The 18781-nt window shown below is 35.1% G+C and overlaps 3 protein-coding genes across 3 annotated transcripts in view; 1 reads left to right on the forward strand and 2 right to left on the reverse strand.

Annotated features, from left to right (window-relative positions):
• LOC109708596 overlaps positions 1-7186 on the forward strand; it is an 8377-nt gene extending 1191 nt beyond the window's left edge. Inside the window, exons 2-4 of the mRNA XM_020230407.1 lie at positions 5086-5229; positions 5555-5704; positions 6580-7186. Coding sequence (XP_020085996.1) covers positions 5086-5229; positions 5555-5704; positions 6580-6888 — 603 coding nt within the window. The 3' untranslated portion in view covers positions 6889-7186. The remainder of the gene's footprint in view (positions 1-5085; positions 5230-5554; positions 5705-6579) is intronic.
• On the reverse strand, positions 7776-13313 carry LOC109708519. Its single transcript, XM_020230304.1, has 12 exons — positions 13280-13313; positions 12605-12740; positions 11110-11354; positions 10814-11014; positions 10640-10732; positions 10453-10557; positions 9878-10376; positions 9719-9781; positions 8542-8669; positions 8215-8281; positions 8050-8117; positions 7776-7930 (listed from the first exon to the last, which is right to left on the reverse strand). Exons 2-8 carry the CDS (start codon positions 12735-12737, stop codon positions 9741-9743), a joined length of 1317 nt encoding a protein of 438 aa, XP_020085893.1. The 5' UTR covers positions 12738-12740; positions 13280-13313; the 3' UTR covers positions 7776-7930; positions 8050-8117; positions 8215-8281; positions 8542-8669; positions 9719-9740.
• On the reverse strand, positions 13587-18342 carry LOC109708518. Its single transcript, XM_020230303.1, has 4 exons — positions 15358-18342; positions 14974-15282; positions 14066-14879; positions 13587-13944 (listed from the first exon to the last, which is right to left on the reverse strand). Exons 1-3 carry the CDS (start codon positions 17649-17651, stop codon positions 14087-14089), a joined length of 3396 nt encoding a protein of 1131 aa, XP_020085892.1. The 5' UTR covers positions 17652-18342; the 3' UTR covers positions 13587-13944; positions 14066-14086.

An 18781-nucleotide genomic window follows, 5' to 3' on the forward strand; every position in this document is an offset into this window, starting at 1 on the left:
AATTTTAATCCGTTTTAAAACTGACCCTCTAAACTTCTAGAATTTTATTATTTAACTAAGACCGTCTGTGTTTACCGGCTGTTTGATTTAAGCCTTTCCATTAACAATTTGGTTGATTACGTTAGAATCAAAACAAACGCCGTGAAAGATGTGCACGATCAAAAAATTACTCTAGTAAAAAAGGAGGTCATGTGTGTCTCTCTTAGGCGTTTAATTTTAACATAATCCCGAAAATTGCTAATAGAATGTACTGACCCAAGCGGTTATTAAGTAGGAGTGTAAATCAAATAAAAAATTACTCCAGAGAGTCAAGTTTAGAACTTTTTGAAGTTTAGAGAGTGTGTATATATTTTAACATACATTTTATGTTCAACACCTTCTTCAATTTTGTATTCGAGACTTTTTAATGAGTCTAAAATATAGACTTGATTGAATAGAAGAAAATCAGAAAGAACCAGAAGCGTGGTGGGATTTCAGAAACTTCGGCTTTGATACCATATAAAATAATGAAAAATCATTATTTATTTTTAAAAGCTTAATATGTTCATAGAATAGTATTTTTATATTTTGTATGCAACACTCTTTATTTTTTTGTTCTCAATCTATTTGTTTCCTCTCAATTTATCTGCATGTTTTATCGGTGGTTGAAAATTTGTTTAATTTTTTCCCCTTTTGGTTCTTTGAAAAATTTTGTTTTATTTGTACGTTGCAAACTGTTTTCTGTTTTTCTATTAGACTGGTCGTTTCGATAATGTCGCATTGGATTGGGTCTCATGATTCCGCACTTTCCCAAATGAGGTTGATGATTAGATACCCCACATTAATTTCTGATTTTTTGAACACTTTTGTTATTTCACCGGAAACTTTGATAGGCGGTGTAGTTTATCTTATGTTAGCGTTCATGCTTGTGACTTCACCAAACTGTTTATTACTAGATTGATCTTTTAAGTAACAATTATATACCTCCAAGCATGTCACATCACTAAATGCGCTGCGTCCTTTTTTTTCAGCTCTTTTTGGTTTCCCTGTCCATTCACTAGCCCACTAAAATCACTTTATGCCTGAAAGTTTTTGGAGGCCCCCACTCTACACTTATAAAACTTAGGTTTCGTTTGGCTCGGATATAAGTAACAACTAGTTTATATCAGAAATAGATACAAATTTAGATATAAGTGAGAACTAAATCAATTTTGTATTTGGATTAAAATTTAGTTGTTTTCAGAAATAAGAAAAATAGCGTTTAGATAAATAAGATGGAATAAGAAAAACAGTTGAAAGTTATAAATAGAAAATAATTGTATTACCCCTCTTATTATATTTGAATTTAAAATTTTAAATTCAAAATTTTAAATTTTAAATTTTAAATTTTTACTTTTAAAATTTAAAATTTGAAATTAAAATTTAAAATTTTAATTTTTTCAAAATTTNACCTCTCTAAAATAACAAGAGGTGTGTTAAATCTTAATTTATTTTAAAAAGAATATAGCTCGATCGAATCAGACATTGTATGTGTCCAGTACATTTGTACATTCGCACATCACACATTTATATATTATCGCGTTATGAAATCTAGTACTTCTGATTTTATTGTCCGGTGGACGAAAAATTTTAAAATTTAGCAATCACACGAACGACATACGTTTCTAACCAATAAAATTATTTTTCTAAAATTCAATAATACCAGCATAATTTAAAAAAATTATATTTTTTTTATAAATATAAATAATTAGATATGAATGATATGAAGTGATTGTCATATACTAAATGTCCTTCTTGTGGACAGTAACAATCGATTGTGACTGTGCCGTGTACAAATTTATAGATGCGCCTCGTACAAGAAATAATTTCTCAAGGACTATTATACATCAACCTTTTCCAAGGAGATCATGGAAATATTGAAAAGGAGATATGTAAGTCGAAGCTTTTCACTGCATGAAAAATAGGATTATATATATTTTTATTTTCTTTCTTTCTCTTTCTTTACTTGTGGTTCCTGTGAGCAGAGCATTGTTCTCACCTCATGGGTTGGATTCTTTTGTTCCAAGTCATATTGGGATTTTTTGGTATGGGTGTGAACTGTTGTTCTGATCTATCACTACAACAAAAACGGTCTATAGCGACACTTTTAAATGTAGGTACATGTCAAAAAAGTGCTGCTAGCTAAAATTACCGACACTTTTAAAAAGTGTTGTTATATGTGGGGTTGCTAGGTATATAGTGACAGTTAAAGAGTGTCGCTATAACCTAAAAGAGCGCTGCTAATTTACCAACACTTATTTAAGCATTTAGCAACCGCCGAAACTCTATCTCGTTGGCTGCGGTGGCGGAGGAGGACGACAGGAAAGGCTCTTCGTCTAGAATTTCAGTGGATTGAGTGAAGAGAGAAGAAAAGATGGTAATTAATTTTTCTTCTTTTTTTTTTTTCTTTTCTGTTTGTAATTGGGCCAAATGGACTGGGTGTGGTGAGTTGAGTAGAGTAATCTTTTATTTTTGGTTGGATTGGGCTTTATATTTAGGCATTACTAGATGTTTTTTTAAGTTTTAGGATAAATGAGACACTTACTCAAAAGTGTTCCAAACATGTGTCCCTATAATCTAATTCTGTTGTAGTGCCACCCATTTTTTTGTTTGGGTACAAGAGGAGGGATAAGCCCCTTATCCCCTCTCTTATACCCAATCCAAACGGCAACTTAGGGCCTGTTTGACCTAGCTTCTGTAAAAATAATTTCTGCAGAAGTGATTTTAATTTGGAGAATTGATTTTGGTGAAAAGCTGTAGAGCATTTGGCTGAGTTTAGATAAAAGTGATTTTTCTAAAATGATTTTCTAAAACAGTTTGGCAAAAAAATTTTGATGCTTGTATATATTAATATTTTTATTAAATTTTATTTTNTAAATTTTGAATTTTAAATTTAAAATCTAAATTTAAAATTTTAATTTTAAAATTTAAGATTTGAAATTTAAAATTCAAAATTTAAAATTCAAAATTTAATTTCAAAATTCAAATTTTAAATTTAAAATTTAAAATTTGAAAATTAAAATTTAAACTTTTAAAAGTTGAGATTTAAAAATTCAAATATGAATTTAAAATTTCAAAATTTAAATTTAATGTTAAATTTATACTTTGAATCTAAAGTAAACATAAAAATTTGATGTTTGAGTACAAAATAAGAATCAGTTTTGGAGAAGCAAATTTTTTTCTACTTCTGATTCTGAAGACGTCAAAATCAGTTTTCTGATTTTGAAAAATAAAATCAAAATTTTCATTTGCCATTCTCAAACGCTCTACTGAGATCAGAAGTGATTTTGGGCTCAGAATCACTTATAAGAAGTTAGGCCAAACATCCCCTTAGTCTTGTGTCACTACTGCTTCCTAGTTCTTTAATCTCCTTGCCTAATTGCTGATTTCAATTAATACAGATGATCTACTTTTTATGCAGACTTGGCTTAGTCCAACTATAAATGTCTTTATCTACCGCGAACTGCTAAATAAAAAAGTTACCATATCTAGATCTATATCGCCCTATTTGTGTCTGCTTATGAGTAGCCTAAATATACATGCACCGAATCCACTAAGTTCATTTCATTTCTTTCTTTTTAGTGGAACTGTTTTAATAAGATTTAATGGGGTTTTTGGATGATTATAAATTTTACACTACAATAAAAACGGTCTATAGCGATACTTTTAAATATAGGTATATGTCAAAAAGTACTGCTTGCTAAAATTATCGACACTTTTAAAAAGTGTTGCTATATGTGGGGTCGCCAGGTATATAGTGACAGTTAAAGAGTGTCGCTATAACTCTAAAAGAGTGCAGCTAATTTACCAACACTTATTTAAGCATTTAGCAACCGCCGAAACTCTATCTCGTTGACTGTGGTGGCGGAGGAGGACGACAGGAAAGACTCTTCGTCTAGAATTTCAGTGGATTGAGTGAAGAGAGAAGAAAAGATGGTAATTAATTTTTCTTTTTTTTTTTCTTTTCTGTTTGTAATCGGGCCAAATGGACTGGGTGTGGTGGGTTGAGTAGAATAATTTTTTATTTTTGGTTGGATTGAGCTTTATATTTAGGCATTAGTAGATGTTTTTTTTAAGTTTTATAATAAATGAGATTCTTACTCAAAAGTGTCCCAAACATGTGTCCCTATAACTTAATTCTGTTGTAGTGTTATAGATTAAGACTTGGGTATAAGAAAACATTGTATTGCGGGGGATGGAGGATGTGGTCTTGTTACTTTCATTTCCTACGCGAATTTTATCCTGTCGGTGAGAAAGCAACTAGCAATATTGTTATAGTGAGACTTATATGAGGGAAAGGGAGTTTACATCTTCTCAACTGAACATTTACAATATGAGAGGTTCGTTTTCTCCAGCTGTTGCCTTAGTTGAAGATGTGGTTTATTAATTTATTTTCTTCTGTTGGAAACGACCAGTTGAATCCCCGAAATATTTATTAAATGGAATAGAACTTAAATTAAAGTAGGAGGAGATGAGGTAAACATGAACATATATAGCAGTATTACGTCTAGCTTCATTCAAGTTGGGTTGCATGATCTTGTTTTGATGCTTTCAACATAGTTGACTTTTGTAAAGATCATTGCTCAGTCCTTATAAAAGAATTTGGTTTGGAAACTAGAGTTGTTCTCCCATCACTCTCTTCTTATCTTAGACATCTCTTTTTTTTTATATTTTTTTCTTTTTTTCTTTTGGATTGTTCATGCTCTCTAAAGATTTTAATCCTTCCCAGTTGAATGACTAACATATATTTATATGGATTTTACAATGGTAAACAATTAGTTCTCGCATCCTAGTAAAAGCTATGTAGCGATGGATTTTAGCTGGGATGAGTAAATTTTCGCATGATACGAACAAGAAGCTAAAGTTAATTGAACAAACTTGATTATTGACAACGTTGCTTGAATTTTAAATTGTAAATTGAGGTCATGTTATGATTGAAATAAATGCTATGGATTTGCACATTCAAGCAGAAACAGTTTCAAACCGTAGGTTCAAATATCCTCATCTTTTGGTTTAGTTTACTTAATTGTTTTGATAAAATTTTACATCAATTTCATCACTCTCCAGGGTGTGATACACATAAGACCTTGCGGAGTTGCATATTGGCTCATCACTCTATCCCAGATACCCTTGGCCCTGGTTTTCACGGCCTACATCTTGTACAAAAAGAAAAAACCACAACTCCAAAATCACGAGCATGCCGATGAAAAGGTTTGATGCATTTGAACTACTACATGTATACCTGTGTACGATCTGACTTTTTACATACACGCCTCAAAACTGCATGCAGTTTATTTGAAAAGTACCATGCATATTCTCAAGTTCGGGAATCATCCCATCCATGCATGGGGTAAAGTTGGTTGGTTTCATAATTAATTGTTAATAAGAGGAATATATAGAGTTGATCGATTTGGTGTGCATTTGGAAGCATGCATGCATGGAGGCTTTGTTTTCAATGATATGATACTTGAATCAAGATGCAATATTAAAATGTTTTAATAGGTTTTCACCATCTTATGTTTGGTTACATTTATAGGGACGTAAAGAAAAGGCCAGTATCGAAGCGTTGCCTGTGTTTGTTTTTCCCTCCGCTGCTCTCTTAACAGGGGTTTTGAGCGGCCTTTTCGGCATTGGTGGAGGATTGCTTCTTAACCCTGTTCTTCTTCAGATCGGTGTACCTCCCCAGGTAAGTTATCTTGATATACCAAGTGCCCTCTTTGGCCTCTCTTTTGCTACTGCTGCCGTATTTTGAGAAGTTGCAGCCTGAAGGCCGGCGAATGAAATTTCTTGACCTTTTGATATGGTGCAAGAAATTGAAAGCTTTTGGGCCACTATAGCAGAAAATCCAATTTGAGACATTTTCTACAATATTAGGAAGTCCTTTTAAGGGTTTCACTGAAGCTAGAGTTCAAATAACTTTATTCAAATTCTAAACTCAATTTATGCAGAAGTTCCGATCAGTCCAAACATGCCCGAAAACATGAGAGCTCTATAATCGAGAGAATGACATATAACGATCCGACCCGCTAGCATAAATAACTTTATCGGTCCAAAATTTTTAAGTCCAGTTATTATTAATAGGGTTCTTGATTCTTATATATCTATACAGGACTATTATAATCCCTGATCCTTATATACCCAACCATACTATTGGGGCTATTGGAGCATTACAGATATCCCTCATTTCGACTCTAACATTCTCGTCAAGTTCAAGCCCGATCACACATATAAACCATCTAGAGGTGGCTCCCATTAGACCCTGATGTTCTCGTGAGGTCCAAGCCCAATAAGGCATGTAGACTAGCTCCAAGCCCAATCAGGCATATAGACTACTTAGAGGTGGCTTTTGTCCTGCATAATAACTCGTTGGATTTATTTCACTGGTCCAAAATACTTGGACTTAATTGCTATTAACACTATGGTCCTTAATTCTTATATACCCAATCACAATCACTTTCTAATTCGATGTGGGCCATTCGGACATTACAGAATATCGTTTACAGCTCTCCAAGTACTTTATATAATGGTAATATTCCTTGCACTTGATTTTGAACTTTATAGACGGCGGCATCCACGTCTACGTTCATGGTTCTTTTCTCTGCTTCGATGTCGATGGTTCAGTACATAATCCTCGGCATGGACGGGATCAATCAAGCTTTAATTTATGCCGCTATCTGCTTGGTGGCGTCGGTCTTCGGATTAGTCATCATGGAAAGAGCCATCAGGCAATCGGGTAGAGTTTCTCTCATCGTGTTTTTAGTCGGCGGTGTTATGGCACTCAGCACGCTTATAATCTCAAGCTTCGGAGCCGTCGATGTTTGGAAAGAGTACACAAGTGGAGAGTACATGGGATTCAAACTACTTTGTTAAGGGTTTCGCAGAATCGGCTTATTCATTTATCAAGCGCATCGGTAAATAATAATTTTGGTAATCCATATATTTTTTCTCCAGTTTTGTGTACAAGCCTACAAGATACTTAAGAAGTGTTCATGCTGTAATAATCCTTTATAGGAGTTTGGGCGTAAACTGTTTTTGGCAGGAGAATGATTTTGCTTTTTGTGTCTTTTGTTGTTACAAAACATTGTGGTGCACTAGTGAATGTGATCCGCATAATGCGGTGGATGTACACTCAAAACTATAATTGAAGGTTTTGTAATAAAATAATTGGTTGACATCTATATAACTCTTGAATCGAGAGTTTGTACGGCGCGTTCCCCGCGTTTTGCGGGGGCCTCGCGAGAGAGAGAGAGAGAGAGAGAGAGAGAGAGCAGACAGAGAGAGAGGGAGCCCCGCCCGCTCTGCGCGCGCGGGGGGTGCGGGCCTCTCTCACTCTCTCTTCCCCTCTCTCCCTAGCCCCCCCCCTCTCTCACTCTCTCTTCCCCTCTCTCCCTAGCCCACTCCACATCCCTCTCCCCAACCCTCTTCTCTCTCTCTCTCTCTCTCTCTCTCTCTCTCTCTCTGCGANGCTAGTATCCACTAGATTAATAAACAATAAACATGCAAGAATAATGTTACTTTACATCTGGCAATATACACATAGGCATAAGCATGTCGTCATTCTCTATGTTAGAGTCAAGAATGTGTCATAAGGATGTCACGTTTTTCTATTTTCTAGAAACATGATAACTTGTCCATTAATCACTCACCCTAATTACACATGTATATAAAGACTTATGTGTATAAGTGTTCTCTATTTCATAGAGATATCAATTCAATTATATAGATCAACACTATACTCCAGTGACTCATCTCAAGTTCTATAACACTCACGGAATCATACAACGGTATTAAGTCTATAGCACATATAGAACATAGGGAAGCTCCACTTGTTCTGGTTAGGTCAAACCCACCTCATACTAAGCTCAACTCAGTCACAAAATGTCCCAATAATCAGTCCAACGAGGTCCCAATCCTGCTGAAAACAAGGTAACAAAACCGCGCCGAGCCGATTACTTACAATTCCAATTTCGGCAAAATTCTTAATAGATACAAAGTGGAAGCTTGATTCCTTGTTTTAGTTCAGTTCATTACCTCAAGTTGAGTCTTCAAGAGTTCTCACAAGTCAGCTAAAGTCACTCCAAGAGTCGATCGCACTCTCGCTGCGGACAACGTCGAAACGGCATCAAAATCGCTAGATACTAGTAGATATAGTCGGAATCTTGTAAATTCAGTTTTCTCACAGAAATTTCAGCTTACCCTCAGTTGGAACACCTTCCAAACTAGTCTCCCGGGTCACCAACTCAGCCCCAGGTAGTTCGAAAACCTGCTGTGAAGGAACAAATCCAAACTGCATCAATTCGCTCTATTAATCCGCATATAGCTTCAAATTAGAGTTATAACTCACTATTTATCTTCATCAAGTTTTAAAACAGCTTTTCTCTGAGCTAAAAGTAGGTAATTTACAATCAAAATAACCTCTCATTACTGCTGTAAACAACTTCTAACTTAGTTGGAAGCAACAAAACTAAAAGACGTCCAAATTCAATACTAAACCGTAAACTAGAGAGAAATCGAGTCGATTACCTCTCTAGAGCTGGGATTTAGCTTCCCCTGGTAGTAATCTTACAGCAACACAGCAAAACTTCTTCTCCCCACGTACCAACAACTTCCCTTGAGCCCTCCAATCAGCGAGCAACGAGCGTGACGCGGAACTGGCGCAAAACGGCGACTTTTATGTCGAGGGAGAAAATTCTAGAGAGAGAAAGAAGTGGTGAACTAAAAACCCTATTTCCCTTAAGCTTACAGGTGATAAGCATCCTCAGGGTCGAGCTGGGAGAGATAAGGATGGGTAAATGAAGTGAAATGACCAAAATATCCATACTGCCACGCAGCTGCAGCTGCTGCTGCTTGCTGTACCGGTACAGCATTAGGCTTGTACCGGTACACCAATGCAAAAATTACAGATTTCGCAATTGCAACGCACTTTCTCACTTCTAGCTTTCCAATCACTTTCAAACTTATTTGTAAACATCTTTAAACCCTTTAAAACATGTAGGAAGGTTCCGAACCTCATTCCTCTTACTCGAACTTCCCCATTTGCTAAAGTCTAGTGTACTACACTACACTCCAAACTAAACTCATCAGGTATCAAACTGTAACCACCGAGATGCAACAGCTACTTTTCTGTTACCATCTAAGTTCATGAATTGCTTAGATCAATAGTTGGTTTTCGTCAATTTGTTAATAGGAAATAGAAGTTATCCATGAATGTGTAATTGACATTACTATTCAAAAAATTCTAAAAAAACTTAAAAAATCATTGCAAATATTGAAGGCAATTTAGAGGTTTTCAAGACAAGGCAAAGGGACCGAATTTCTAAAGCTTGCAAATAACTTCGAAATTAACCAGATAACTCCAAACAAACCTTATTTTAAGCAGTTTCAATCTAACGCGTACATCTAATAATTCTTCTAATAGAATACTGAATAATACAATTAATAAACAGAATGTTCCAACTTTCTACAGCTATTAAAATCATGTATATGGTGCAAAGGCAACTCTGTATAATTGCAAGTACTACAAATTGCCCTTTCCCGATCATTTAGGTTTCCAACTATAAAGGCAACTCTGTATAAAGGCAAAACTGTTTATCGAAATGATCATATGATCTTTACTTAATCTCCCTTTTAGTAAACTTCTAGTTCTACAAGTTTCAGTCAATTACCGTAACTCAAAAACTTACAGAAATAAAATGCAAACCTTGCAATGACTTTTAAACTTCTTAGCAAGGTTGTCTAGGAGCTAGTTGAGGCCCTCTCCCCTCTTTGTGAACATACAACCAGTTAAAATAGAGATTTAGATAGTCGATAAATAAAACTTAAATTCAATTGACTAATATAAGCAATAGTGTATGTATACTGATAGGATAGCCATCTGATGTTGATGATGCAGAATGCACATTCTGCAGTCCAGGAATATGCGCCATGATCATTTGCAACTGAGCTTGAAATTCTGCACAAATTTCTGAACGCATTTCTGAGCGTATCCGCCGCTCCCTCTCCTCTGCCTCTAATCGTAAGCGACATTCCCGCTCCTCTGCCTCGATCCTAAAACGACGCTCTCGCTCCTCGGCCTCAAGCCTTAAGCGATGTTCGCGCTCCTCTGCTTCAAGCCTTAAACGTTGCTCTCGATTCTCCGCCTCTTGTTGTTGACGCTCTAATGCACCCCTCAAATCCTCAACCTCTCGCTGATAAGCCTCTCTAAATTCTGCACCTCTACGCGAAATAGGACGAGGTCCACACCCTAATCCCCGAATATACCCTGAACGTGTCCCACAAGCTTTAGACATTTGCTCCTCAGGGGTTAGTAGAGGTCCCCCGCTTTGCAACTGCTCCTTTTCAATATCCTCAAGCGTCTCCTACATTAATTATAATGTATTTAGTATCAAGATAAATATAAGCTAGATAAGCAAGTAATAACATTAGTATAATCACCATAACATCCTTTGATCGACCATCCATCCAATCTCCATTATGTCGTAAATGCGTCGCTTTCCAATAGTCTGTCATTTTTGGCTCCGCTTGAGTCACGGGATCCCTCTATCAAAAAGTATATGATTAGTAAAAAAAAAACATAATGAATTAGATAAATAAAATGATTAATAAAAGCAACAAATCATACCATATTATATCTAATCCTAACAAATGATGTTCTACCCTTGATAGTAGAAATTCCTTGCTTGGCCCGATTGTTTTTATTACGAGCTGATAGATACTACAAAAGAAGCATACACCAGTCAAAAGTATAATATAATTGCAAAAAATTTACTTATTATATTGAAATTTTGAGATCTACCTTAAACTCCTCCGAACCGAAATATTTGACCAAATATCTCCAATCATTATCTGTGACATTTTCTGGAACCTTAGTTAGCCTTTCCTCGTCACTATTAAAACGTAAATAATATCGATGCAGACGATGTCGCCATTCTCTGTACATCTTCTTGAGGTGGTCTAACACATTCGCTTTTTCTCCTTGTATGCCATCAAACTTTCCCTGTTTCACATTTTGATGTTATATAAAGTTAGAATTTGTATAATAAAAACTTGAATAAGACACAACTAGTATTAACTTGTGATAGTGTTACATACAAGTAAATCATCAAACATCTTTTGCTTTATATGATTTGGCACTTCCTTCCATCTTTTATTTGACAATACTGTGTACTGCCGAAGAACCACTCCCATTTCAGTTATAAAAGGTACAACATCACCTGCCACTGCTCTTCTTAAGTCACTATCGATCGTTACTGCACTCTTTTCTCCCGTCTTAAACTTTTTAAACCACTTAACATTTTTAGTCACCCCCCGACCCTTCTTCCTCACTATAGTAGAATCTACAAAAATTTAATGAAGAATATAAACAAATAAGTCACTTATGATTGTAGCTTAGCAAACAAGCACTCATCTGACTCTCTTATTTTGTATCTCATTGGAATTGATGATTGGAAATCAAATGACAATGAACAATGAAAGCATTATTCCCATCATTTAATAAGTTTATTCTTGTTGGTCTAATTTACTACTCTTCTGCTAACAATAGTCCTATGTAATAATCTACAATGAGATGTTATTAGCTGATCTTCTATCAGAACTTACATGTACAATTGTTTTGGTAGACCCAACAATAAAGTTGGCTCGATGATGTTTATAAATGGTTATATGGCATTTTTACACAAAATATATCCAAAAAGTGAGCAATTTGCAGTTAGAGCTCATAGTCAATGTGGGCATTGCATTTTAGATGTTTTAAGTAGTTCATCATTATCTTTGGAAATCTTGTAGATATTAGGATGCATCAGGAGAGCATAAAATTTTCACGAGTTATTTGACACCAGATTTTTTTTATTCTTTCCCTTGGTGTATATTTATCATTCAATCATTTTACATGGAAGGCAAAAATTTATTTAGCTTACTTGAACATTAGTGCATTTTGAAATATCTACCTAAACTGAAAAAAGGATTGTTTTTACTGCCTAACTTTAGAAAGTTCATAGTATTTTTAATCCTTTGCACGAAATAATCTGCAATTAGTGGAATAATATTCTATTACTTAATGGAGCTTCCAATAACTTTTCTGACAAATTGGTTTTTCTATAATTGTCATTGAGTTATTGACAGAATTTTCTCAAATCAGAAGTAGTGAAGAATTAGACAACTAAATCAGAAAGTAAAAAGTTCAGGTATTTACATCAAAATGCGGTGTACATCAAAATGCGGTGTAGTGTTGGTACTGTCACTTTGTGGAGTTTGCTTAAACAAATGAGTATAATTAGTTGAACTTTGAGAATCAGAATAGCAGTATCTGACTTAAGCCTATCGTCTCAATCGAATAGAAAACAATGACTGTTGTTATTGCCTTAATGTGCTTTTATACAACATTCTAGATCATGATATTTGATTGTTAGGTCCATCTAGTTAAGCTTTTTTGAGATTACTGGAACTATCATGGAAGCATTACGAGTTGCAACAACACAAAGCCCATCTAGTTATGCTTTTTTCCATAGCTAACAAACTGTCACTAATATTTTTCGATAGCTGACAAACAAAATAAAATAATACACCTAACAAAATGCGATTATCTTACCTGCTATATCAGGAGGGGATGAAGGTAAATCAGACCCAATTGAAGACGGCCCAACATGACTTGGTGTTGTCGTTGCCCATGACGAAGAGGCGCTTGAACCCACCGTAGTACGTAATGTTGAAGCTCTCACCATCACCTTGAAGAAATAAAAATACAATATATTATTCCAACCATAATAGAGATTTCTGTATATTAGATGAACTTGGAAGTCATAAAAATGATACTATAAAGTAGGACAGGCATGAAAATACAAAAGAAACTGTAAATGTGTTTCCCAAAAAATACATAAAAGATCCACGTGTTTAGAAGTTACCAAGGATAATGGCCGTAAACCAAAAACATAATTGAAATGACCTACAAGATCCAAAAGGACTATACAAATATTTGATCTGTTTTTAGATATTCTCTTTCTCATGCACACAAATATCACAATGAAGCAAGTCTTATCAGTACAAGTTATGAAATGGAAGTAAGGCCCTAGCAGCAGCTAAAAGGCTTTGAATGTTTCTCTAGCTCATCAAGCGTCAACGTGTGCATCCTTGAAGGAAGTTTATGAGCAGAACATCATTAAATTCAAGATGCTCACATTATGAGACATGGCCTGTTCTCAGATAAAATAAAAAAAGTAAATTAAAGGACACAGAAATTCTCCTATTCATACATAAAGTAATGTACCTTGTGCTTCTGTTCATACAGAGCAAAATTAAAAGAAGGAGAAAAAAAGGAAAGAGATATGGCCTTATTCCATATGTTTCAACCATACTAAGTAATCCAACATTAGTAGAAAAAAAGGAAAGAGATATGGCCTTATTCCATATGTTTCAACCATACTAAGCAATCCAACATTAGTAGATTAAAATTTCACTGAAACTGATTTTGTTTCAGAATACAACACTGAACAGACCAAAACATCAGTTACTAAATTTTTCTATGGCTCGGCTTCGAAGTTATAACATAGAACATGGAAGAGAACAAGACATAATAATTGACCAGCATAACCACATAAAAAACTTGTTCAGTCTTTGACCCAATAATTGACCAAAGTGCATTGTACCATTCAACACCACATACCAAAGCTACAAAATGTTTAACTCATTAAAAGTTAAGATAAATATGATCCAATAGTCAACACAGCCTGAGCTTAGTTTGGCACATAGGTGACCAAAAATGGTGTGTTCTCCAAATACACCATTTTTGGTGAAACAATCCAACACACGAAAACAAAGAACCTGATTCCTCTAGAGCACTTTCAGCCTGCACCTCATAGGGCAAACATTCCTCTCAAGCATTACCGAAACAACACATGCAATACCCATTCGAAAGAAGCTAAAATCATGCACCTATTTGAAAGAAAACGCAAACCAGTTAAACAAATGCCATATAACGAGGTATTAGAAGTAGGCTAGAATATTAGCTTTAATAAATGCAATTCTAAGAAGACAAAGAGACAAGCTTGCAAACCTGAAATTAATTAATATTAGCTTATTCATCTGAACTATCATTGATATTAAGCAAATCAATATTCAACTCATCAGCATCTATAGTAATCCCTTCTGTATCATTTCGTATTAACTCAAACCCATCATCTTCATCCTCAATGTTCATGTATCCACAAGAATTTCCAATTATCTCAGCTTCTTGGATGATCTCCTCCATTATTGAAGAACTTTGAACACCAACTTCGTTACTCTCCATCGTTGGAATGTCATACAAATCACGCGGTCTTGTCTTAATTACAAAATGCCACTTTGGATCGTTAATATCTTCCACGTAGTAAACTTGTTGCGCTTGCGATGCCAACACATACGGATCAATTGCATTGGTAGGTAGTTGACGGTCAGTGTTCACGGCGAAAAAACCATCATTATCTTCTCTATAGCCTCGACCAACTGTGCATACATCCCACCAATGGCATTTGAAAAGAAACACTTTATTCGATCCTTGATATTGCAGTTCGATTATATCTAAAAGCTGCCCAAAATAGTCTCTACTACAGTAGCCATCATCCCCCTGTACCCATACTCCACTATTCTGACTCTTCAATGTTTCTTCACGCTCTTTTGTATGAAATCTGAAGCCATTAATTAAATATCCAGAATAACAAAATACTCGTCTATCTGGTCCTCGCGCCAATTGTAGAAGTTCCGTTGAGACTCTGCCATCTTTGTTATTGTACATTATCGTTATTGTATCTTCAAACCAATCACTAAATTGCTCTTCATGCCTTTTATCAATATTTCTATCATCATAACCTTCGACCAATTCTCTATGTTCCCTGTTTACATTTAAATTTAAGTAGGTAAAGAAAAAAAATAATATTAAGAAAAATAATTTCATATAAATTTATGCCATAAGGAAATACAAAATACCTTATAAATGGTATGACTTCCGGACAATTTTTAAGAACATACATGTGTGCCCGTCTAAGATCACTTATGTCCATCAGCTCCCGCTTATATTCACCTAATGAGGAGCCCTTTTGGCTAAAAACTGATAAGGTCGATCTATCATATATTGATTCACCCTCGTAATTTCTTCCAACTCGATTTAACCGTGTCTCTGCTCCTTTTAAGTATCTAGAACAAAACGTGAGGCATTCTTGAGCTATTACTCCTTCGGCTATTGATCCCTCAGGACGAGCTTTATTACGGACATACGATTTTAACCTTCGAAAATCCCTGTTAAAGATAGTTTCATTTATTAAAAATTTAACTTGTCATACTACAAACAAATTTTAGAGAAACTTAATTTACCTTTCAAATTTATACATCCATCGATATTGCACGGGACCCGCAATCTTTGCCTCACTAGCTAGGTGAATGGCCAAATGAACCATTATGTCAAAAAATGCGGGAGGAAATATTTTTTCCAATTTACATAATGTAATAGCCACTGAGCGCTCAAGTCTCTCCAAATCATCCATCTTCAATGACTTCGAGCACAATTCGCGAAAGAAAGCACTAAATTCAACTAAAGCATTAGATACATCCTTTTTTAACAATCCGCGAATGCCCAATGGGAGGTGGCGATGCAAAAGACAATGATAATCATGAGTCTTCATATTTTGGAGTTTGCCATCACTCATGTTGACACATTTAGAAATATTTGAAGAAAATCCATCAGGAAGCTTCAAATTTTTCAAAAAGTTACAGAAACTTAGCCTTTCAACTTTTGACATAGTGTAACATGCGGCCGGAATCTTGTACTTGGACACAATTCCAGTATCACTTGCTTTAATCGGTATTGGATATAGTTCTTTTCTTATGCCCATCTCCATCAAGTCCATACGGGCATTCAAGTTATCTTTACTCTTTCCATCATTATCCATCAATGTACTAATTATATTATCTCCCAAATTTTTTTCGATATGCATGACATCCAAGTTGTGACGAATTAATAAGGTATGCCAATATGGCAAATCGAAGAAAATACTATGCTTCCTCCAATTCAAATAGCATTCATTATTTCGACCACGCCTTCTCTTTTTATTTCCTTTCCCAAATGTTACCTGCTTAAATTGATTCAATTGCTCCAAAACTTCATTACCTGATAAAACCTTAGGAGCTAGTTGTGTTTCCTTTTCCCCATTAAATAATTTTTTATCTTCTCGCCATTTATGACCAGGTGGCAAAAAGCGACGATGACCCATATAACAAAATTTCTTTCCATGCCTTAACCAGGAGGAAGCAGTGTCTTTATTACAGCAAGGGCATGCTAGTTTTCCTTTTGTGCTCCACCCTGATAAATTGGCATATGTTGGAAAGTCACTTATGGTCCAAAGTATTGCGGCACGCATTTTGAAATTCTCTTTCTTGGATAAATCATATGTTTCAACCCCCGTCTCCCATAACTCCGTCAATTCCTCAATAAGAGGCGCCATGTATACATCTATGTCATTTCCAAGAGCCTTTGGACCAGGAATAATTAAAGATATCATAAAAAAATCACTCTTCATGCACATCCATGGAGGCAAGTTGTACGGAACTAAAACAACGGGCCAAATGCTATAACTAGTACTCATGTTCCCAAATGGGTTGAATCCATCAGTTGCTAAACCCAATCGAACATTGCGTGGCTCTTTGGAAAATTCGGAATGATTTAGATCAAAAGATTTCCAAGCCATGGAATCAGCAGGATGCCTTAAAATACCGTCATTGGGTCTCAAATCATTGTGCCATCTCATAGCAGTAGCTACTTCAGAATTCATGTATAATCGTTGCAATAGAGGAGTTAGAGGAAAATACCTCAACACCTTATGCGGAATCTTCTTCCTCATCTTCAATGTTGCATTTTTCTTTCTCTGGCCTACTCTCCATCTAGACTCACCACAAGTTGGGCATTCAGTGGCATCCTCAAGACTCTTCCGATAAAGAACACAGTCATTTTTACACGCATCAATCTTAATATATTGAAGACCCAAGTCTTTAATAATATTTTTCATTTCGTAGTATGATTTGGGAATATTTGCATCAGCAGGCAAAAAATCCTTAAGAAACTCCAACAACATTGTAACTGATTTGTCCGTCCATCCATTGAGGCATTTCAAATTTAGCAAAGTCACCAGAAACTTCAACTTAGAATATTTCTTACACCTAGGATAGGCATCTTGTTCACATTCTTCTAAAAGGTGAAAATAGTTTTGTGCATCAATATTAGATTGCTCACATCCTATGGACTCCTTTCCTGCTTCACTAGTTTCTGCATGCCCTTTATGTGCAAACATGTCCTCCACCATTCTATTAATGTCTTCACGCCCGTCGTCACTTGACATGTCTTCATCTACTAGCTCATTAGAATCGGATTCATCTGATGATTCACCATGATGATGCCACGTGGTATAAGATTGAGTCATCCCGTTGAAAAATAAATCCGCTTTCACCTCATCACGTGTCTTAAATACCACATTATTGCATTTAGTACAAGGGCAACGAATTCTCCTAACATCTCCTAGTTGATTGAAAGCATAATCCAAGAATGCATCAACACCCATTTCATATTCGATAAGAGATCTATCTTGGATGATTATCCAACTTTTGTCTATTCCCATTGTCCTGCTAAGAATGTATTAGTCGCACCATGTACAAAAAGCATAACTAATTAACAAAATTTGTCAAAGCTCTTGCTCTGATAGAAAACTAAAATCAACTTGAGTAATAACCAAAAAAATAAAATAAAAACTTGCTTTCTAAGCTCTGCTCAAATTGTACTTCTATCCAATTAGACTACACGGAGGAGGAGGCCACAGGAACAAAGCCAAACGAGGAGGAAGTTACATACTAGGACCACATTTCAACTTACAACTAACCTACAAATATACAAGTGTATTGACAATTTGATAACATGAAAGAACAGCTGGTTTCTGATTTCTATTTGATATCTAGCCAGATTTGAAACTAACAATGGTTCCTAATTTGATAACTCTTGCCGCTCGGTTGTTGCTACTTCTTCCTTAGTGAGACTAACAATGGTTTCATTAGTGCTCCTAACCTTGGTTATCGTTGTACTTAAAATTGACTACCTCTCTCCTACTTTGCTGCTTATTTCATTTGTTATCTTGTTTGTATATTGTATCTTGTATTCTTATTCTCAGCTGAAAAGCAGTACAAATTGTTATTGTTAGTGAGGAAGATTTTCCCCATGAAGATGGCATCTTAAATATTGAAAGAGCTAGTATTCCTTTCAGTCAATTTACAAACTTGCTACCTAGTCATTTTTATGTACCTGAAAAACAATATCCAAATTCANNNTGCTTTTTAAGACTTTATATTATTTATTATATATCATGATATTTCAAACAACAAATTATGTTATGATCTTTTAAATATTATATATATATATATATATATATATATATATATATATATATATATATATGGATTACGTCTCCTATACTTTCGAAAGTATGGGACCTTCTGTGCTTGTAAGTTATTTTTTATAATGGAGCATCCGATTCGGCGATCGGCCCCATTAGGCATGATCTACGCTATTATAACTATTTAGAAACCAAATTTTATAATTTTTTGACATCATTAACCAAGTGATCAAAGAGTCTCAAAAATGACTATTTTAACGGCCGATGTGGTGCGTTCTGAAGTTTAACGGTGTAGAAGAATCCAAATTACATGAAACTTTAATAGAAAATTTTACGTAATATCAAGAGTAAGAACAATACTTCCG

This window comes from Ananas comosus, linkage group 4 (genome assembly GCF_001540865.1).
Source record: "Ananas comosus cultivar F153 linkage group 4, ASM154086v1, whole genome shotgun sequence".
Lineage (NCBI taxonomy): Eukaryota > Viridiplantae > Streptophyta > Magnoliopsida > Poales > Bromeliaceae > Ananas > Ananas comosus.